Source organism: Oikopleura dioica, chromosome XSR (genome assembly GCF_907165135.1).
Source record: "Oikopleura dioica chromosome XSR, OKI2018_I68_1.0, whole genome shotgun sequence".
Classification (NCBI taxonomy): Eukaryota; Metazoa; Chordata; class Appendicularia; order Copelata; family Oikopleuridae; genus Oikopleura; species Oikopleura dioica.
This window is the reverse complement of record NC_137294.1, coordinates 6,021,934-6,043,683: the sequence shown is the minus strand read 5'-3', so window position 1 is coordinate 6,043,683 and position 21,750 is coordinate 6,021,934. Positions and strand designations below refer to the sequence as shown.

The 21,750-nt window shown below is 40.9% G+C and overlaps 6 protein-coding genes and 1 long non-coding RNA gene across 8 annotated transcripts; 3 read left to right on the top strand and 4 right to left on the bottom strand.

Annotated features, from left to right (window-relative positions):
- Positions 1–396: 396 nt before the first annotated feature.
- On the bottom strand, positions 397–1,345 carry LOC145710250 (uncharacterized). The gene is made up of 3 exons (XR_014135024.1): positions 1,285–1,345; positions 612–662; positions 397–524 (listed from the first exon to the last, which is right to left on the bottom strand). It is a non-coding gene; the product is annotated as an uncharacterized LOC145710250 (long non-coding RNA).
- Positions 1,346–2,599: 1,254 nt separating this feature from the next.
- LOC145708990 (b(0,+)-type amino acid transporter 1-like) lies at positions 2,600–4,494 on the bottom strand. Its single transcript, XM_081786681.1, has 6 exons — positions 4,359–4,494; positions 4,180–4,299; positions 3,964–4,138; positions 3,275–3,420; positions 3,173–3,225; positions 2,600–2,808 (listed from the first exon to the last, which is right to left on the bottom strand). Exons 1-6 carry the CDS (start codon positions 4,492–4,494, stop codon positions 2,641–2,643), a joined length of 798 nt encoding a protein of 265 aa, XP_081642807.1. The 3' UTR covers positions 2,600–2,640.
- Positions 4,495–4,523: 29 nt separating this feature from the next.
- Positions 4,524–9,904, top strand: LOC145708989 (uncharacterized). Its single transcript, XM_081786680.1, has 5 exons — positions 4,524–4,626; positions 7,285–7,353; positions 7,404–7,505; positions 7,550–8,819; positions 8,864–9,904. Exons 1-5 carry the CDS (start codon positions 4,524–4,526, stop codon positions 9,888–9,890), a joined length of 2,571 nt encoding a protein of 856 aa, XP_081642806.1. The 3' UTR covers positions 9,891–9,904.
- Positions 9,904–14,644, top strand: LOC145709674 (uncharacterized). Its single transcript, XM_081787367.1, has 2 exons — positions 9,904–14,302; positions 14,343–14,644. Exons 1-2 carry the CDS (start codon positions 10,114–10,116, stop codon positions 14,597–14,599), a joined length of 4,446 nt encoding a protein of 1,481 aa, XP_081643493.1. The 5' UTR covers positions 9,904–10,113; the 3' UTR covers positions 14,600–14,644.
- Positions 14,596–16,438, bottom strand: LOC145708988 (large neutral amino acids transporter small subunit 4-like). Its single transcript, XM_081786679.1, has 7 exons — positions 16,251–16,438; positions 15,919–16,137; positions 15,784–15,878; positions 15,259–15,741; positions 15,072–15,211; positions 14,897–15,032; positions 14,596–14,854 (listed from the first exon to the last, which is right to left on the bottom strand). Exons 1-7 carry the CDS (start codon positions 16,436–16,438, stop codon positions 14,631–14,633), a joined length of 1,485 nt encoding a protein of 494 aa, XP_081642805.1. The 3' UTR covers positions 14,596–14,630.
- Positions 16,439–17,172: 734 nt separating this feature from the next.
- LOC145706632 (trypsin 3A1-like) lies at positions 17,173–19,548 on the top strand. Of its 2 annotated transcripts, none has more exons than XM_081784053.1 (8): positions 17,173–17,439; positions 17,487–17,582; positions 17,877–17,954; positions 18,054–18,197; positions 18,239–18,461; positions 18,500–18,663; positions 18,704–18,777; positions 19,235–19,548. In XM_081784053.1, the coding sequence occupies exons 1-8, from the start codon at positions 17,376–17,378 to the stop codon at positions 19,259–19,261; spliced, it is 870 nt and encodes a 289-aa protein (XP_081640179.1). In that variant the 5' UTR covers positions 17,173–17,375; the 3' UTR covers positions 19,262–19,548. The 2 variants fall into 2 exon arrangements, with proteins under 2 accessions (XP_081640179.1, XP_081640178.1); XM_081784052.1 differs by having other exon boundaries at positions 18,704–18,772; positions 19,262–19,546.
- LOC145708987 (uncharacterized) lies at positions 19,514–21,749 on the bottom strand. Its single transcript, XM_081786678.1, has 10 exons — positions 21,738–21,749; positions 21,493–21,664; positions 21,358–21,411; positions 21,040–21,129; positions 20,901–20,993; positions 20,788–20,853; positions 20,690–20,745; positions 20,568–20,616; positions 19,791–19,956; positions 19,514–19,744 (listed from the first exon to the last, which is right to left on the bottom strand). The coding sequence occupies exons 1-10, from the start codon at positions 21,747–21,749 to the stop codon at positions 19,606–19,608; spliced, it is 897 nt and encodes a 298-aa protein (XP_081642804.1). The 3' UTR covers positions 19,514–19,605.
- Between the last annotated feature and the right edge of the window lies 1 nt (position 21,750).

Below are 21,750 nucleotides of genomic sequence, written 5' to 3'. Positions count from 1 at the left end.
ACAGGCGCAACGCAGATCACACGCTCGCAAAATCAGAAGGCAGTCTTATCGCATTCGGCAGCGAGGTCAGCACGCGCAGTTCGCCCTGAACTCTCGCTCCGCCAAGATAGAACTCGAGATAACTGCAGCTCACTTGCCACAGTGACGCGACGCCGCAACGGATCGCGCCAAGGATGAACATTCGAGATGGAAGATCCTCTGATACGCTCGAGTGCCGGATCATCTGCTTTGATAGATTCTGGAAATAGGAGAGTGTCACAATTTCAGATTATCTACGGAGATACTCTCTTTGGGCAGCTTAACTTCGCTGATAAAAGAAGTAGCACTGGCTGTTTATTTGGCTAATTAGATTATCTGTAACTGTTCTTTTCGAAGCGCTGGACCAAAGAACTCTGTCACGGGCGGTGTTAGGACCGCTCAGCAATCTTTATTCAGAAGTGTTAATTTGCAAAATTCAAAGTCTGCTTTCTTTTTTTCTTTTACTCGCTGGCTAGCTTTTCGTATGGTGCTACCTCGAGCAGAAGCTAAATTATATGTTTCGGTGGCAAACGTTCTTCTGCGTGATAGTATTTTTATCAAAATAAAATTGGAAAATATAAAGGTAGGCTAACCTGTAATTGCTTTTCTATCCAGTTAATTGCACGTACTCCCAGCGAAAACGACTAAAAATAAGAATTAAAAGGCAGCAAGGCCGTCCTGAGCATGGGCCGATGAAACGCCTGATTTTACAGTGACTGGTGGAGTGATTTAGGCAGCGGGGCTAAATTCCTTATCCCCGCGAGGGTGCCGTTTAAATCCACCGTCGGCAATTTTCGAAACACGGAAATTTATGAGGCGAACTTAGCCCTCGTCGAAGCCGGCATATAAACTCGGGCTGTCTCTTTATTGATGCAACAGCTGACGCTTGGCGCCTTCTGGTGGCGAATATTACCGCCACTGCCGAAATTCTAATAGCGGTTGGCGAAATGCGCACCTGCCTCGACAAAAAGCAGTAGTGGGGCGTAGTACTTGAAAAGGGAACTGTACCGAATTCAATCGAATAATTCTCGCGCTTGCAGCCCCAAGAATCAGAATATAATCGATATTATTTCTCTTCGCAAAAAATTCGTTTTCTATTCGAAATTTAAGTTTTTTTAGCGGATTAAAAATTTTTCATTAGTATGACAATTGTTTTTTGCTGGTTAAATTGCGCGAATATTGTTTATAATATACTGTGAATATTTGAATAGCTGAATTGTGAAAAGTTTGTTTGCGATGGTAATTATTTAAAATTATGCAACTTACGAATTCCAGCCGTAAGGGAATGTAAATTAGCAAGCCGGCAGCAATGATTCCGCACACCACTGGTTTTCCCGAATTTCAAAACTTTTCGAAAATTCAAAAATTTAAATTAGCATTTCGTCAAAAGCATCATCGAAGGAGGTGTTTTGAAACGCGTTCCTAAATACTCGATTTCCGGACTGGCGACGATCGGTGCTTTACTGGTTTCAGAGCACCTGCTTAATGAATATTACTGCAGTGAAACCCCTTCCTATGGTCATAAAAAGCGCAACAAGAGCGCAAAGAATCGGAAGTATCTGGCGCCCAGTTTTTCAAAGATCTCTGCCGGAAAGCGGCGCCCTCGAATCGACACTATGTTCTAGTAATGCGCGACGAAAACGTTTAACTTTTCGATATCAAGGGAGCGGCCGCTCATTTTGCGAGATTTGTGCAGTTCAAGGACTAAATTGTAAAAACTTTGTCAGGGGTACTTTGTACCGGCGGCGAATATCGGGACATTTCCATCGTAGAATCAAAACTGCGGCGAACGCCATTCCGTAGAATATCCAGATCGTGAAGCCCGTAAAGCTAGAATTTTGCTTTGAAACCCAAGAGGAGTCCACGCGTCAGGGTAAATTAAAAAGAACTTGAGATTGAAAAATGCGGTCACCAAAAAGTTCGCAGCTGCATTTTGAGCGAAGATTAACGTCTGCGAAGTAATCAGCGGCCCTGGCTTCACTTATCTTGACTTACTTTACAAGGGTTAAGAAATTCGAGTTTTCTGGAATGAGGAGAATTATTGAAAGAGCTTCTCGGGCTATAAAAGCTTTTTATAAAAAGGCTTCTTGTTTTACAAGCCTCTCCTGAGTTAAAAATCACCGAGAGAATCGGCAGTCGCTCAGTAATGCTCAAATAAGCAAGCATCCGCGGCAGATGTCCATTTCTAGCGCCAGCTAAGGTCAGTCGCGCTCCAGTCAGACAATTTCTTTAGAAAGGGATACTCGTAGAATTTTATTGTAGAAGTGAGCGCCGGGCTGATATTCGTACAATATACAAAGCACAGCAGAGTTTGGTTTGTCCGTTTCCGCGGTTTGGATTTATTGGCAACTCGACGAGTGTGCCGCAGCGGCGATTATTTCGACCAATAGATCGGATTAGCGCAAACTGATAAGCCGCACCAGCCGAATGAATTAAGGTACAAAAAGGCCTAAACTCTTACCAGCATGAGCAGTATACCCTTAGATTAGAGTGCGATTCTCTTTATAGAAACACAGTGATCTCGATATTATCCCATGCCCATTTGCAGCTCCAAACGTGCTCAGCGCAACGGAAGCGGCCATAAAAAGCGCAAACTCGGACGAGTACTTGCGTTTTCACGGGTTAAACATCTCTTATAACTTGTTTAAAAAGATTGGATCGACCCAAACTTGCGAAAGAAAAAGCCAGTGCGTCCGAAGACACCACCTGGGTCGGCGAAAGCAGGGTAAGATAAGCTACGTTTGTCAGCACGTACAGAATCTTTAAAACGGATATAAATAAATCGCTCTTCTACCGTTTTTCATTTCGTTTATATCCGTGGCGAGACAAAAGGGACGGCTGTGCTGCTTACTGTTCTAGATTTGTTACGAATCTGGCTCTAAAAGAAACTTCCAAACTAAAGTGAATCTTAGAACGTGTTTCAAATGACTCTTGGAAAATTCTTTGTTAAGTTTTAAACATCGTACTTTGTTCCGACTGTCTACACGGCCTTTCATGAAGGATATAAAACTTTGTCTTTCCAGGATTAGCCACTTCTTCCCCCACAGAGTTCTAAAGAAGGCTTTTTTGAAAATGACTTTTTTCATTTCTTGACGTGTGCATTCTCAATTGGTGAGTGCATGCTATTTCATTCTTGTAAAAGCCTTGTCAATGCCTCCCATCCATCAAAACTCCACATTCCTGCGTAAAACGCTGAAGCAAGTGCACCTGAATGTATATTAAAGTCCGTTCTCGCCTTACACTAGGAAACACTCACCGACAGATATTTTGAAGTCATTTTCTATTGGCTCGAAACCTTGCTGCAAATGTTCGGTGTAGCCCTTGAACAGGTTGACGATTCCACAGATAATGATAATTATGAGAGCCAACACCTTCCCGACCGTCGATAGATTATTCAACCAGCTGGGAAAAGTTTCTGCATTCGTTTTATTTTCACCGTTTCGAGTTAGCAAGAAAATTATGTTACTGGGGTTTGAAAGGAACACAACGGAAGGAATATTCAAGAGTACATTTCCAGCTTCGAAAGTGGCCTTTGATGGCCGGCAATGGTGATTAGGGTTAACATCTCTTATCTCCATAGAAAAAGAGAGACATTCTTCTCTTTACGATTTTATAGGTTCAAAGAGGATCAATTTGTGCCCGCACGAAATTACAGAAATAAACTTGACTAAAATAATTCATTAACGGATGAATACCAAAAAAGGGAGCCCATTTTTATTCCTCACTCGTGAAGCTAATTCTGCGGGTTTGTTTCCAACCAAATACGATTAACGCACGCTGAATGACGCCGCGCTAGCCTAATTCCAGTCAAATCATACACCGAACTTTTTATTTGGTGTAAATACGCCTGGTCTCATCGAGAGCGCATCTCGAAGATAAAATACGCTCGTTCAATCCAAGTGGCGACGGCTCCACTCAAATTTTCAGGTTAAAAACGATCTAAACTAAAGTTGTTGATCGCGAGAAACTAGGCTTGAGAGTTTCAGGCTCTTGGCGTTGACCATTCCAAGGAAGAGAATGAGAGACATTCCAATAAGCTTCTTCAAAAGCGACGGCGCACAGCCTGGCTCGTAAAACACCTCACACATATAGTCAGCAAATGAAACGGCACCGATTGCAGCTAGAATTTAAATTCGGAGCAGTGTGACTCTGGAATTTTACCTGACGCCGGGCGAACGATGAGAATCGACGACCACGCGTACAAAAATGCGAAGAGATCTCCAAGAGCCTCGTTGATATAAACATAGGCTCCCCCTGACTCTGGATACATTAGACCAAGCTCTGCGGAAGAGTTTAGCGTTGGAAACAGACATGCATTTTGTGAAATGTCAAGAATGAGCGAAACTCGGCTAAGAAACAAAGAGCCCCAGCACAAGAGATGAGTCCGCAGGTGCCCCACATTAGAAGTGACGTTCCGACAGAACCAGCTGCCCCTAGAACTTCTCCGGGAGACATAAAAATCCCGCTGCCAACCATTGCACCTAAAATGCACATAAAAATGACAAATGAAGGATCAAAAGCCTACCAATAGTCAACCCACTGCCGGAGATGAAGCCGATACTCCGGCGCAGACCCATTTTTGTGTTTTTTTTCTCGTAGAAATAAAAGGTAAGTTATTTCTTAAAGTTGACCGGAAGTGACTCTCTTAATTAATTAACGAGCGACATGTTTCTTCTTTTAGATCACAAAAATTTTAAAGCAAGTGAAAAAAAGCAAATTAAAAAATGTCAGTTAGATGTCGGTTCAAGTAGTGATTTCCTAATCTCGAACAATGTTTGAGGACGGTTCCTGTGTAAATATGTTTGTTCTTTTTCGTGCAGCTCTTTACGAGTGGCATCAAGGTTCTCCCGTCAAGCTGTGCTTTAAAAACTTCGGACTTTGCTCGCCACCAACTCCAGCCAGATTTCTGTGTGCGCTAACACTAACTTGAGGTCATTTTTACAAAGCCACAGGAGCAATGTTCAGTTTAAAAGACGCAAATCAGCTCCATCACCAAATCTAGAATCAACATGTTGTTATCGCTTAAATGCCCTCATAAGTGGCGCCTTACGCGAATAATAAGTTACTAACACAACTCTTAGAATGCTGAGAAAATTGGGAACTATTTTGCAGTTTGCATGATAAATAAGACACCTATCATAAGAGTGCTTTTTGGCATGTTTTGATTAAAAATAAAAATTAAGGATTTTGACGACTGTTCCTTTCTTTCCGTTTCCGCCCAAGAAAATGAAAATTTATTTCTAAAATGGCAATTTAAGTGAATTAGAACAGAGCTGTACACAGACAATTCAGTTTGATATGGACCGGCCGATCGCTTCGATTTGGCATTTGGGGTTGAAAAAGGTGAAGGAGAGATAATACGTGAAACTTAAATTGCATCGAGCTGGCTTCTCGAGTTCCGTATCTGTTGTACACTTGATTTCATTAACTCTGAGCCAAATTTAAAAGTGGAAGCGTTTCTTGGTAGCTGATTTATCTTTCGAAATTTTCAGAAAAGAAGTCGTATTTTGTCAATTTTAGTGATTGACCGCAAGCGTCCACCAGCGCTGGCCAGTGAATACAACTCCTCATTTTTAGCTTTGTCGAACCGCCAAAATCGCAATTGTGGTCACATTCCGCTTTTAGTGGTCGATCCGGAACACTGAAGCCACCCGGTGTCTTTCTAACACTGAAACTGCACGCACTACAATGCATATTTTGAGGGAAGCGTAGATTTTCAAAAAAACACGTGAAAAACCCCCTTGCAATATTCTTGGGTAGAGGGCGTTGTACCTAAGGGCAGTAAAAACTGAATAAAATTTCTATCATTCATTTGTAATTTTGCACAATGCGCATGCGGTTTTTCAATATCGAACCGGAATGCATCAGAAAGCGCGCTGAAATGATTGGCATGGTTGGCAGATCTCTTGAATACCGCCACAAAGCTGCTTGAAAGCTTCTTGATACCATTTTCTATCACTCGAAAGGAGAAAATGAATCGAAGTACAGTTGAATCTACTTAGTTCATAGTGGTAGTGAATAGATCCCGGCTGGATTCCGAGAGCACTTTGCACTTGTTTAAAGTGGTCCTCTGTTTTACAAGCGTAGTGAAAGTCTTCCCGATTTGCCGGCGTATTATCCAGCAGGCAAAAATTTTCGCAGCCATTTCTCTTCTCTAAGTAAAGGACGCGCTTGGTAAATCCGTCAAGAAGTTCGAAAATCGCGCCAGGAACAATCTCACATCCCCGGATTGACCTCGCTGCTTGTTTTTGCCCACTCAAGGTCGCCTAATCCGACCAGCACAGACAGACTGCCAGTCTTGTTTTCCCGAAAAAGAAACTCTACTCGACCAGTATAAAATATACCGGTATCGCGGCTCACGATAAAATTCAGAACCGATCAGCGGGTCTTTTCTTTTATCAATTTTTAGAAAAAGGACATCAGTCGCGCCTCTGTAGTTTTTTTTTTCTACGGAAAGTCGAGTTGATCTTTAGCCGCTCTGAGTTATCTGTTCCAAGGTCATGATGATCTAAAACTGTTTTATGTAGAGTCTACATTGTAGACTCGGCAATCAGGTCTTGGTTTTGCTATAATACCGCCCATAATTTCGAGAAATTCTAGTCCCAGCTCAACGAAATGCTAGTCAAGCTTTGAGGTTGAATTTTCAAAATTTTAATTCAAAGATTCCAGAAAGTGAATGGCGGCAACTTTAAAAAGTTGCTTTCCCACGTGAAGAACTGATAATAAAGGCCGTCGAATATTGAACAACCTGCCCAAGGGTTAGATTCAAGCTTCCTGGGACGATATTGGAATTCTGTCACAAACTTATGAGAAAATATTTTCCTCATATCATCGTTATTTCTAGTGTTTATTTCTGAGGCATTTACGACCATGGATTAATATAATTATCGGAAACAATTTGTTTTAAAATGTATAAAATTACATTTTAGAGATTGAACCTAGTGTAAATAAATATTTATATTTAAATATACCAAACTCATTCTTGTAGGCTAGAATATTTGAACTTCGTGTAATTATTTTGTTGATAACTATTTGCGAAACTCACGAATTCTTCAAGCGCCCCTTTTCTTCCAGCAAAAAGTCCTCCGCCGATTCATTCAAACGAAATTGCTACGAAACGACACTGAGCAGTTCAGAGCTATCCTGACAACAGTAGACTAATCAATGAGCCTTTATTAGCGCTCGCACAGGAGAAATCGGGTCATTCTCGCGATGGCGACTTTAGAGAATAATTTACTCAATTCGAGATTTAACACTCTGTTGCAGTCTACATCGTCCACGAGGCCATTGACAAGCTCTCTTCAGCTTTCGTCAACAGGAAAAGGTTGAATGCATGTTATTTCATCGAAAATCAAGAAATCAAAGCACAATCCAACCCTCGTAAGATATAAACAGGCCTCTAACGTCCAATCCACTTCTTAAATCCAATCCGTCCTTACTGACCTCAGCTAAAACAACGAAACGCAATCTTGCTTGCACATTCTTTGGTAATTTATCTTATACTTTTTGTTGCTTTCTTGTTTTGTTTTAGGAACCCAAAATCTCCAAAATAAGGAACTTCTATCATCATCACTTGCAGATTCCTCGTTGTTAGCGAATAAAAACCTCGAAGGATCAACATCAGTGAACAAAACGCTCGACAATAAACTCTTGCTCAATCGAACATCATCCTCTTTTGGAAATGAGAACTACTTGCTCCAACTGGCCTCTCCTATCGAGTCACCGGGGTCATTAGCATCTTTAGAGCCAGAAAAAGAAGAAGTCTTCAGTGACGAACTCTATCAAAAACCGTCATCATGTTGGACTCCAGACGATGTTCAGCTCGTACCTAAGGATACTCATGTCTCGATACGATCCAAAACGATCACTTCAAATGAAGTCAAACTTCTCGAGACAACAAATCTTTTCGAAGATATCTCTGGACAGGACGACCAGAAATATGAGCTTGCTGAACGAGAAGAAAATGAACGCAAGAAAAAGATCACTCTACTTCATGAGGTCAACCTGTGTCTGGTCAACCGGGTCGACTTCAAGAAGATTGAACATCCAAGCGTTAAATCCTTCCGAAGTTTAATTGAGGCTGTAATCGACTCCGAAAAACCAGAATTTGTCCTACAGGTTGCTCTTTACGCTCGTCGTTTTTTGAATATAAGAAGTGCATCGAACTTTATCGCGGCTGTCGCAGCTTCTCATCCAAAAAGTCGGCAATTCATTCGGAAGTATTTCTCGCCACTCGTTGTCACTCCATCAGATTGGATAGAGATCGCGGAAATGAACGAGAAACTAAATAGTGGCACAATCAGCACTTCGCTTCGAAAAGCGATGACAGACAAATTCCGAGAGTTTGACGAGTATCAACTGCAGAAACACAATAAGCGTCCACAGCGGAAGAAAAAGCAACCAGCTGAAATCGTGTCCGACGAAGATCCTCCTGCAAAAGTCCATACACTCAAGAATCTTATCAGAACTCTGCATATCAAAGATCCCGCTGAATATGTCATGGGAATCCTCGGTAAGCGGTACCCGTCGTCATACGAAGAGTACGCAAAAACGCGACTGACCGAGCCCTACGATCGCGAACGCTGCGGGGAGAGAATGAAGCTCAAAACGGCGATGACTTGGGAAACTGAACTGACTGCGAAGGGAAATGTTGCTGAAGCGTGGGAAGGTCTTATCAAGTCGCGTAAGCTTCCATACATGGCAGGGCTGCGAAACATTCGTAATATTTTTTATTGCGGAATCAACGATGAGTGTGATGGCCTTTTCAGGAAATTTATAAGCAATAGAAATGCTGTTGCAAGGTTAGTTTCCCATGGAAGGAAAATACCAATAACTCTATCTTTAGATCGAAGCAGATGCCTTCTCAATTCTTCGCTGCATTTGACATAATTCGGGCACTTGAGGATGAAGTTAATGAAATGGAGGATCAGGCAACCCGCAATGAAAGATCTTGGCAAGATGTCCTGAAGCCATATGGTCGCGGTGTCAAAAGAGTTCTTGATGTAGGATGGAAGAAGAAATCCCTTAAAGTTCCGAGTCCTCCAGAGAGTTTTGAAGCGAAAGAAAATTTCAAGGAATTTCTTATAAATTTATCGAAACAGCCTACAAAGCCGGTGCCCAAAGATGACTACCTAGACGACGTGAATTGGAAAAACTTGCTTGCTTTCTGCAAAGCTGAACACTTTCGTGCGAAAAATCTGGTCAACCACGTGAATGTCAAAACGAGCAAACTTTACCACTTGAAAACGGACTTAGCTGTTGGATCTCAAATATGGAAGAAAACATTATTGGGAACGATTAAAAAATACAAGATCTGTCTAAATCAAGCAATCCTGCACTCAATTAACAACGTTCCATCTGTCCCTGGTCGCACTATTTTCTTTATAAAAAAACTCAAGAAGGATGTCCTTCCAGGCAAAGACAAAAAGCCAACTGGTCTCACGGCAGACAAAAACTTCCAAGCTTTGGTGATGGCTGCTTGTGCAATCAAATCTTGCCAAGATGTTGATCTTTATTACTATGAGGCGGAAAATCACTTTGACGGAGATCATGAAGATCCCGTAAGCGTTAGCCGACTTCACTTCGATAAGAAAACTTCTTCGTTGATTGACTTGGTCAATAAATGGAAAGATAGAGAAACAACTTTCGCGCGATATAAGAATATGCAAACTATGATAGACTGGATCCTCTTTGAAAAACAACCATTGACTGTGAACCGTCTCGTTTTCGTCAACGAGAGAGACCTTCCGGTGGAATACCTTCGAACACGTGCGGACTTTGCTACCAACAAGCTTCGTGTGTATTCTCTTGGCGATAGGAAAGGGTTAATGGAGCTTTTAACATCGACTCAAAGATCTTTCTTTTTCTTTTAACCTTAACAGAAATAAGATTCCAAAAATCGTAAGCGTCAGTGGATGCAATGAGCAAGTCTTGCGATTTATTGCCGAGGACAGTAAATCAGATGTTATCAGAGATATTGAAGCTTATCCCTCGCAATTTGATGTCCATCTTGATGACTTTGATAATAAAGATGATGCTGCCGGCAATGGACAAAATGGAAAACAAATTTTGAAAGTATTTATTTCGTCAACGTATATGGACTTATCCACAGAACGGCAAAGAATCGTCGACTCTATCATACCAGCCTTCAATAAAACTCGCGATGACGTATTCTTGCAGCCGGTTGATATTCGATTTCCTGAAAATTTCAAGAATCAGATTCGTGCTACAACCTTTTGTCTCAAGAAAATTATTGAAGCGGATATTGTTATCGGCATACTTGGAGAGCGCTTTGGTTCTGTTCCCGGCCGACTTTACGAGGAGATATTTCCCCCAGCTGGGTTCGACTTTACAAGCTCGTGGGGCGAAGATAACAAGAAAATATCTATTACAGCAGCTGAATTACTAACGGCAAAACACTTCAGTAAACCAACGATCCTGCTGAAAAAACAAATGCTCTCAAGGGATCCTCGTCTGGACGAACTTGAAGAAAAACTCGGCTTTTCTACTGTGGATTTTCAATATATCAGCGATTTATCCCATGAGATCATGCAAAACCTTCCAAGTGCTATCGCTCAATGCAACAAAAATCCTCAAAGGAAGATAAAAGATGATGATATGGCTTTTCATGGACGGCATATGGTTCTCAATAGAGCGAAAAGTTGCATATTCGAAGGCCAGGTTACTGTTATTCACGGAACTAAGGATGCTGGAAAAACATGTTTGATGAGGTATTTAAGAAGAAAAGAGATTGAAAAGGAAAAAGTAACAGCATGGTACGAGTGCACCGATGAAACCACCGTAGAAGATCTTCTTGACGCTGTGAGAAGTCAACTTGGGGTCGTTGTGAAGCCAAAAGAAGACCCCAATCTACTCGAAAGCTCGCTCCCTTCAAATGCTACTATATTTATAGATAATGCCCAACAGTTAGAGACAATCGAGTGGGCAGTTTTGAGTCACAGGGCTACTTCTTCAGTCGTTTTCGGCGTTCAGACTAACACTTTTGCACTTCAGCGTATATTCCAGGATTCCGCCCGTAATTTCCTGAATCTAAAACGACTTTCTCCATCTGAAAAGAAGGTCATTTTCAACGGTTTCATAGGATTCGAAGCGGACAGACGTGTGCATTCTAAAATTGATACCCTCGAAGGAAGCTCAAACGTTGCATTTATGAAAATGCTTGCTGCTGGCCTACGTACTTTTACAAATCGGATACCAATTCCTCATTTACCCAAGAATTTCGATGAGCTTGGACCATTTATACTCAAGATATCCGAGCCAGTTTATGGATATTTTGCGTATGCTGCAGCTGGCATGCTTCTTGATAAGCCTATAAACTACGAAGTATGGCTAAACTCATTGTACTTATGGTCTGGTGCTGCGCCCGCTGATGAGAAAACCATCCACTTGTATGCATCAGGACTGGAGGAGTGGCTGGTTGATATCGTCGATGATAAAGTTATGATAAAAAAATCTATTCTCGCCGGACTTTCTTCAGTCGATATACTTCAAAATTTCAAAGATGGCATTCTTGAAAGCTATATTGATATATTGAAGAACAATAAAGAGACAATGACGAGTACTGCACTCGAAAACTTGCCTTCTCTCCTTACTCTTCCTCAATGCAAGAAATTTGTCGATGCGAAGATAATTCTGCTCCTTAAAAAACTTGACTTGCTGAAATCTGTCACAAAGAAGATCTTGAAGTTCTCGGACAAACATTTTACATCTCGAATGGAGAAGATTTCGTATTTGAATAATAGATACAGTGCTGAAATTGGAATGAAACAAGCTCTCGTTGATTGCCATTTCAAGGACGAAAATTTATTTGGCGATTCTCCCGAAAATAAGATCTACGAAGTTATCGATTTCTCGGAAACATTCAACTTCCTGTCCTCACAAGGTGGCCAGATTATCTCGTCGAAAGAAGGTTCAATCTCCATTTTATCCGACAGTGGAAATCTTCTAACTCGTGATTTTTCAACCGGAGAAGAGACTATCAAGCATTTTCCATTCAGAGGAACGAATAAAATAGCGTTGAGTCAATCCAACGCGATTGTTGTCGCTCATGGCAATATTTCTATCTGTAATGACACTGACTTCATCGTCCAAAATGTAGCCAAAAACGGCCACGGAGAGGTAACTGATATCGCCGTCGCTCTTTCAGGAGAGAGCTTTGTCACACTACATGCAGATACTCGCTGTCTTAATTTTTGGCGATCAGAGGATGGCAAGTTAATTTGGTCTCAGTTTTTCGATCACGTTCCAGGGAAGGTAGCACTTTCCGTCGGCGTTGGCAGCACTCCCCAAGAGCCAGGTTATGATTTTCAGCGCGTAGCCGTTGGCCTCTGGAATTCGAGAATTTACCTCTACAATGCGATCGATGGCTCTTGCGTTGCAAAAATAGAGACAGATATTTCGGCCTCTATAACTGCACTATCTTTCGACCAAAGAAAAGATGAGCTTTTGCTTGCTGTCGGTTACAGTTCCGGTGCTGTGCGATGGATGAGCGCCAAGTGTGGCACAGTAACAGCTGAAGCAGTGGATTCTGCAGAACCCGTCACCGACTTTATCATCGGGGATAGAACCATTGCCTCCACCACGGGCTCGTCTGTCGCAGTTTGGGACAAACAATCCGATCAAGAGACCATCAAGACGTGTTCCGATCTTGTCTTCGCGATGTTCAAGAGCAACTATGGATATGCTTTCGTCTATTATAACGGAAACATTGACTACTGCAAAGGATCTTCTTTGCACTCAGTTACCTCTACATTCAGTGGTACAATTGGCTCTGGCGATTTCGGAGTGACAGTGAAGAAAGCTGTTTCCTGTGACTTTGATGTTTGTGGTTTCTGTATCATGGTTCAAACAGCATCTAACGACCTCTATTTCCTATCCGAAAAAGAAAAATTCTTAAGAGCATATAACATTCCTCTGAACCAGCGAGTGCTAGATCATCAAAATGTCTTTCTCACTGAAAGCCGCTCCGGAAACATACAAGTGATTATTTCAGATGACAAGGGTTTCTCGGTGGAAACATTCAAGATTTCATCTAAAAGAGACTTACGAAGCTTAGAACCTCTGAGAGCTCGCAAGGAAAACTCCTACGACTGTTCGATTATTGCTATCAAACAAATCGGAAAGTCAAAGTATCTCCAAGTTTCCTCAAAATTTGTAACGACGACCCTTATGGTTACTTCATTTCCGTTTTACAAAATGCAGCAGACGACGAAGAACAGTAGTTTTTACCCTCGTAAAAAGATCATCGACGCATGCTTCAACGAGAAACAGTCTACTGATGTCTCTGCTGCGGTTTGCTACGAAAATTGCACGGTTTCACTTCTCAAAGAGTCTCCTGAGGGTCTCAAAGAAGTGGTGAACTTCGCTCTGCTCGAAAACCCTTCTCAAATCAATCTTTTCGGGAATTTACTTGCTACAACTAGCGTCAATGCTGCGCATATTTTCTCGCACCGTGGAAAAGTTCTCGCTTCTACAACCTGTCGCGGTTTCCAGAATGGCTCAGCTCTGGTATCCGTTAGAGATAAACCATTCAATTGGGATGATAATGAACCTAAACCAGTGGAATTCATTGATCTCGAGGACGTTCTGCTGATTGGAAGTGATGGACACTCAATCAAAGAATGGCGACCATCATCAAGACAGAAAATCAAGTCTGTCCATGTTGAGACTTTGCTTACGGCGAAGCAGAATAAGGAGACAGAAATTATTTTCTCCTCCTCTGATGGAATTTTCGAATTGAATACGAATGAAATCATGAAACAGCGAGTAAAATCACCAATAAAGCTCGTAGGAGAATTCAAGAACGTTGTCTACATGGTCACAGAGGATGAAATTGTCACAGTCACTAATGGAGAATGGAAAATACAGCCTCTCAAGTGCACTCCTTTGATGGTTTTGAATGGGATTCTTGTATATTTCCAAAGAAAAGAGAGCCCTGGAATCCAATATCCGATAAAAGCACTGGATATTTTACAAGGAAAATCATTGCGCATCCTTATAAACTACCAAAATAACTTCATGAACTGCATGACGAATGAACTCTGGTCAAACACATTGTCAATAGAACCCATTGAGACATCGGAAGTCGTTGGCACAGATACCATAGTCCCGTGGATGGAGAAAAATTTAAGGATCTATATTAGAGAGTCAGATGATACTCGGACTGTGCGACATTATCAAGTCAACCTGAAACAGAAAACTGACAAACTTGAAATGATGTTTACAGAAACACCGGCAAATGCAGTCAACACCGGAGTTGATGAAGGTATATTTTGATCTACTTCCATAAATATTATTTTCTTAAGATGTAACTGAAGAGATTGAGATGCCATTCATTACTCGAAAGCTCGGAATCATCAAAGATGGAAAGAAGTCATTACTTATCGCTAATGCTTCACGACATACCGTCTACGTCTACACTTTCTCCGACGACGATCGACAAACAAAGCTGATGGCTGAAATCATTGTCCAAGAAAAAATATCTTCGATCTCTATTGATGCAAATGCTAATTTAATCATCGCTTTTGCGAATGGCACATTTTCACGAGCTATTCCTCTATAATTGCCGTTACGCCTACAATTTATTAATAAATTCACATAGATGTTATTTCCTCTTCTTCTTTTTTCGTTCTTCTATTAGTCGTGATGTACGCATCACGAATACACCAGTTGTACAACGGTTGAAGAAGGCAGAGACCACAGGCTACGGCCATCGCCGCCGATACTGGGATAAAATCGACTTCACCATTATTCTGTATCAACTTGAACAGCGGATCGATTATAAATTGAAGAGTTCCAACCACAACAGATATGATGGCTAGAATTAAAGTTTTAAGAACCGATACTCATTTTCGCTCACCGTAAAGAAAGCCAAAATGGGACTCCGGGAAAAATTGGAAAACGTAAACTCCCCTAGTGATGTAAAATATTGTCCGGATCATGGAGAACTCGATGACTGCAGAAGTCGCGTTCGGTTGAGACCCCGTCATGCACATCTTAATTGTTATTTTGCACTTTTTTAGAAAATAACAAACCTGAGCTGATAATGCGGTGCAGGCAACGGCTGCGAACCCTAGAAAGACAAGAAGACTATAATACTCGCCTTTCTTCTCATCCTCTTCTTCTGAGGAGTCTTTTCTACTAGAGCATTTCTGAATCCACTTCGTTACCATCCCTGAAATGATCCCCCAATTTAAAGTTTTTTATGTTATGTGATCGTACCTGGAATCGGACATAAGAGTATGCTAGCAAAGTACATGATCCCATAGATGTCCATGTTTTGAGAGACAAGCTGATCTCGTCTTTCTTCTGGATATTCTCGAAACGTCCACTTCAGCCATGGCAAACACCAAATCGGAAATGAATTGGTACGAATTGTTAAAAATATTGAATAAAGCAGGAAAGTCAGGAAATTCAGGGACAATAGCGATTTTTTGTACTCCATCAAGGTTGGAGGTTCTTCCTTTTGGTTATTTTCGTCTTCTTTGCCAGGGTTAATATCGACATGCTTCTTGCATACACTCCCGATGAAAGATTCTTTGAAAACGGAGTTTGTTTTGTCACCAGTTATAAAGTATCTAGGCGAAAAAAAGAAAGATTTTATCCAGAGGAGAGAAGAGCCCGCAGTATAGACAGTGATCATCGTCGGCACAGACACAGAGGGGCTCGAGTCGTAGATAAGTTTGAAGACGAGATACATACCACCTAGAATTTTATAAAAATAATAATGCTCTTATTTTCAATTACCAGATGCGTCGAAAAATCCATTTATTAATCCGAGCGAGAGCGATTTTATTGCTGGAAACAAAGGGCAAAGTTCGCGTATATTCGAATATATAGGCCTGAAATTACATTCGAAAGGATAGCATGATCTATGCTTACGAAACTGCAGAAACGCCAAGGAGTTGCCAGCTTACCCACAAAAGATAGGGATTCGACTCATAAAAACAAAGCGTTACAAGTCCTGCTGTGGTGAATGTCGCGCTCAATAAGCGGAATATGAAGAGTCCGTACTTGTTTAGTATCTCGCTCAATATCAGTGGCGTAATGGACGACGTCAGCAGAAAATAAGTGTAGATAGAGTTGAACTCGGCTTCAGACCTAATAACTATTAAGAAATGATTCATGGATGGATAAGTAGCATTAGCAGATCAGTAAGAAACTTATAAAATTAAAGAAAATATAGATATGCTTTCAAAATGGCACTAACTCGCCTTAAACAAGGTGTAGATGTTAGATTCGACTCACAAACGAGTCCACTTTCCTGCACTTTGCAGTTGGCCACGTGTTCAGGGTTATTTTCGTCGTAGCAAAGTTCTTTCCAAAACACCCCTTCTTTCTCGAAAATGTACTGCAAGAACCCGAAGCCATAGGGCACTCCTCCGTAGAATAAAATCTCCATCATAGAAAATATATACGACAAGTAATTTGAAATCTTCAAGTTCCTCATTTTTCTCAAAAAGACAAGAATTGCCTGTTCGAAGAAAATTTAGCTTTATATGCACCCTTCAATTGCTCGTTAAGATATAAAACTCCTCGGGAAAAAAGGAAGCACGCCATTTTGTATTTGATAATGGAAATTTTAAAATTGTAGTCTTTCGTAGAATTCCTTTTTATAGCGTATTTCGAAATTCAAATCATACAGCTATAACTCGATGTTTTGTGGGCAATAATGAGCGGTTTTATTGTGCTTAGTTAAAAGACGTTATTTTCTTCTTCCGAAAATGGCCGTGACCATCCGCTTTTTTGCGACAACAGTGTTTTGTTAAAAATCAATCATTTCTTAGCAAAACTTGACTTTTGCGAGGTTGTGATTTCAAGAGCGAGAGAATCCTTCAAAAGAGCTGCCCTGGATTGTAGACTAAGCTATCAAAATAAGAAATAGTTACAAAGGAAGTGGTTTTTTGTAAATTATATTTTTTCTTTAAACTCAGAAAGGAAGTAGCAACAACATAGCAACGTATGCTAGAAGACTTCTTAGACGTCAAAAACTAATACAACGATGAATGGCCTGTTTGGTCGAGTGAAATGCGCCGTGAAACTTCCTATGATGGATTACATAGAATAAAGATAGTTACGATGCGCCTTCAATGCGTCTGAGGCTGTTCTTTTGACGACTTTCGACGGCGCCAAGAGCCGCACTCAAACATGGCGTAATTTAATTTTTATACAATTTTCGTTTTTCACGTCGAACAATACCACGGCCAGCGACAATCCCAATCCCTGACTTTGCTAATATTTAACCATTGAAAAGAGCACCACCGCGCAAAAGCGAGTGCACCTCGGAAAAACTGCCTTGGGCGCGACGGCAAACTCGAAATTCAGAGAAAAAGGAGGAAATGAAGATAATCTGGTTATTTCCAGTGTTTTCACATGCAAGATTTATTTATGGACAGATCGGAGGTTTGCATTGATTTGAGCAAGAGGCATCAAACAGGGATTTTATTTAGAAACATCGGATGCAGACTCAACGCCCACGAATATAGACATACATCCACGAATTATTGGCGGCACTGAAATATCAATCTCGAGCGCTCCATTCATCGGTACATAAACTAGAATAAAGTATATTCATCTTAAAACACGATCAGAGTCATCAGAATATAATTCAAAAAGGAAGGACGTCAATGCTAGGAGTAAATCATTTTTATGACCTGGTTCTGATCATTTGATTGAACAATTTTTTCTTTGAGATAGAAAAAATAAGCCGGCTTGAATTCCTACAACTGGCTGAGACATGTTTCTCACTGCTAAACAATAATGTTTTGTACAGCATTTAAAATCAGTGGAGCCAGTCAAAAAATGTCGAAGCATGAATGTAATATTGAAAATCTATTCAGTGGGAATGACGATACGATCCGGTCGCACCTCTGAAATGTGTGGTGGAAGCATAATTTCGTCAAGGTTCATTCTTACAGGAAAGGGCTGCTCGTATGTCGACAATTATTAAATTTTCGAGTCTCTGAACTTCCAAAACAATGAAATGAGCACAATGAGAAAACAAACCCCTTTTCAAGCCGCACATTGTATACATAATAAGGACCCGAGTGCGATTACTATCAGGATAGGAAGCAGCAGATTCGACGCTGGTGGACGCTTGGTCGGTGTCAGTCAAATCTACACTGACAGTTACAAGCCTAGTACGGTTGAGAACGACATCGGTAATTGCTCTACAAATAATCTTCTTTGATTTCATTACTAGCAATCTTGGAGCTTGATAGCGAAATTACTTCGAGTAGAGACCCTTACTCGGAAATCCTTCCAATCGGAATTGGAAATCCTCCACAAGGAGCTTCTTGTTATACTGCCGGTTGGGGCCTAACATCTAATGGAGGGTCAGCCTCGTCCGGACTTAGACGAGTAGAGCTTAATCTTTGGAGCACCTCCCAGTGTGTGATGGTTTGGGGAGTTGGCATAAGCGGAAGGTATTATCCAAGCGGTTAATTATCATTATCTTTTTCAGCAAGCAAATATGTGCTCTCGGCGATCGACTATCAGGAGATTTATACAAGGATTCTTGCGCTGGTGATTCTGGCGGACCGCTTTACTGTAGATACAACGGACAAACCTCTTTATACGGAATTGTTTCATATGGACCTCAAGAGTGTGGCACAGAAGGAGTTCCAGGTTAGCTTTCTTTGAAGAATACTGATTTATACTATTTTAGGCGTTTACACTCGACCCTCCTTCTACAAGTCTGGTATCGAAGCTATTACTGGGCCTCTTGAAAATTCAGGAAAGGTTACCCTTGCTTTCATTTGCTGAAAATGCTTAAAAAAGTGTTTTTGTTTGCACGAAAACGATTCGCTTAAAATTTGAAAATGCAAAAATAAAAAATCGGGAAATCCCTATTTTTTTACAACAACAGTCTCCTGGAAAAGAGTAGAAGATTTTTTAGACTAGAGGTTTTTAGAGTTTGGATATTTTTAGACTTAGGGATATTATTGCTTGTAACCAAACTAGATATATTTACTCTCCCAATAATACCTGTGTCGGAGACGACAACAAGTACAAGTACGACCACAACAACAACAAGTACAAGTAGAACCTCAACTACCAGTAGTGCAATAATCAGTAGCGCTTCATCTAACACAAGTAGCTCGGCGATAACAAACACAACAGCTGCAAGTAATTTCAATATTTTTAACAATCTAATTTAATTAATAACTAACAGTTACCTTCAATAACGAATTATTAGCAAAACCTGGTATACCCTTTGAAATAGAAATTCCCACGATGCCATCCAATCCAGACTCGAGCGTCTTATTGAAATCAACTGCCGCTCTAATGCTGATTCTCTACTACGTCCTTATGATTATTTTCTAGTGCCATAATATGATTATAGAACAAGGCTTTGCATTAACTTCAAAATTATACTGTTTTCGCTTTCAAAAATTGTAAATTCTAGGCTCAATCTATCTCGCAAATGTAAAAACGGATATTTATTGCTTCTTGATAATAAATTTCTTCGAAATAATTGAAAAATATATTTTGTGTTTATTCGTAATAAAACATAGATTCACAGGGTTCTCTTATCAATTCGTTATTCTTGTCGGAAAAGCTTATTTGTTAGTACGGACGAGGAGGAAATCCATTGTTCGGATAACCAACTGGAGGAAGGGCTCCTTGCGGTGGTGCTCCCCACGCTTGTCCAGGGTACGGCTGACTGGGATAAGCTGCTTGAGCCTGCTGCATTCGGAGTTGATTTCTAGCGTAAAAAGATACTATGAAATTCGAGCACATTTTCGCCTTACTGGACAAGTGCGAGTTCTCTTTCGGCCATTTGTTTCTGATAATTCGCCTCTCTTCTTTCAAGGTCCATTTGCTGCTCGAGCTTCTCGTTCTTGCGTTGTTCTTTTTCGAAAAGCTCCTCCATTTTCGAAGGCTGTGGAGCTGGAAGCGATCTTACTGATCGTGGCGCTAGAATGGGATAACTTGGCTGACGACTGACATTAGGCTCTCCATATGCCAGTGGCAGAGGCTGCTGCACGTAAGTTATATTTTGCTGGGGCAAAACTCTCTCTTGAATCGCTGCTGGGGCAATCGCGTACACTGGACTCGTTTGTTGCTGCACTATATCGCGGGTTTTTTTTTAATTTTTAAACTTTCACTTTTAGGTTTATGTGCTCAAGAAAGGATCATAACGAGATCTCATAAGTGCAGTTTAGAATAAACATACACTTTGATAATTTCTAACTGCACGCTTGTTTCGCATAAAAACTGTGATACAAATCCAAAAATGACCAAACTACAAACAAAAAGGAAAACACGCGTGAAAAAATGACAGCAACCACTCGACACAGTGCTCTAACGAAAGACACCCACAGGAAAGAGAACTAATCACAATCAAGAAATCACTTTCTTTGAAAAGGGACCAATATTCAAATATTTGGGAAAATCAAAGGTGAGAACTCCTTGAAGTGATTTCTGGTGCATAAACACAATTATCAAACAAAAAACGAAATTCACACTATGAATTGAAATTGTCAATGTGCTATCCCACACAGATGGTGGCGGGAAGTTGGACGCACCGTGAGGAGCGGCTTGTGTTTGATAAGCCATCGGCAGTGCTTGTTGTTCTTGAAGAGGGGTCTTCATTTCATGGTTACAGGCAATAAACTGTAATTCATTATTAGTTTTGAAGACCCTACACGAAACGTTGTCGCTGTTGTGTTAGATGGTAGAGCTCGTCGATTTGCGCCTTGAATGCTAAATGCAAAATTTGAAAATTGGAAGATGACAAGTGAATACCGTTGTCTGGTTGAACATCAGCTCGTCCAAGAAGATGCTCCAGCTTGCTGATGATAGTGTCTTGTTCTGAATTTTATTGGCTCAAAATAATAATTATTTTCTTGCCGAGAGACCTTTGATGATATGTTCCATACGCTGAACTTGGTGATCGTTGACTCGCTTGGCCATAATGACGCTTGCAGAAGTATTTGGTCGGATGGGGGGCTCTAAATAATTTCTCCTTCAGTCATTGTTTTGCGTAAACATTCCTACGGTTTCGTTGCTGTGCAAGGATTTCAATAAGTTGAGCTTTTAGTTTATCGTTGTCCTTCCTTCTTCGAGCTGCGATCTGTTTCATGACGACTTAATTTTACATGACAGTTTATTGACACTATTCACTTGACTTTTTTGTACTCGCATCAACAGTACTTTTCGAAATCTTGTTTTCTATGACTTGTATCCACTACAAACTTGTTTGTCAGTGGGCAACGCAGAGGTACATTATCATCAGCAAATATTCCTCTGGGCTGATCCCTTAGGAAATGAAGTTCTTGAAAAGATAATGCCTAATGACCGACGATTTCGACTTACGGAATCTTGCGGCGATTTCTTCTTTTGTCGCATTTTCCATCAATGCTGTCGTAGCTATAAAACATAGAGAATACGTTAAAATATTTTAACATTTGTTTTATTATTTCATCCATGAAACGCAGAAAGCGCCATTACCTGCAGTTCCTGGAGGCATGAGCGGAGTTTTCACCGGTCTCTGGGAGATGCTTGTTCCTGGATCTGTCTGGTAGGTCTGTGGTCTGACACTCACCGCCGTCGCGGGCTTCACTGGCGTTTGTTGGTTTAGTGCCGCTTGCTGCTGTTCTTGAAGCTTATGAAGCTCTTCTTGCTTATCGGAGGATGCAGGCAAATAAAACGACACGAAAGGAAACTAATTGCTTTGGTAATGAAATATTTATAACATAGATATTCATG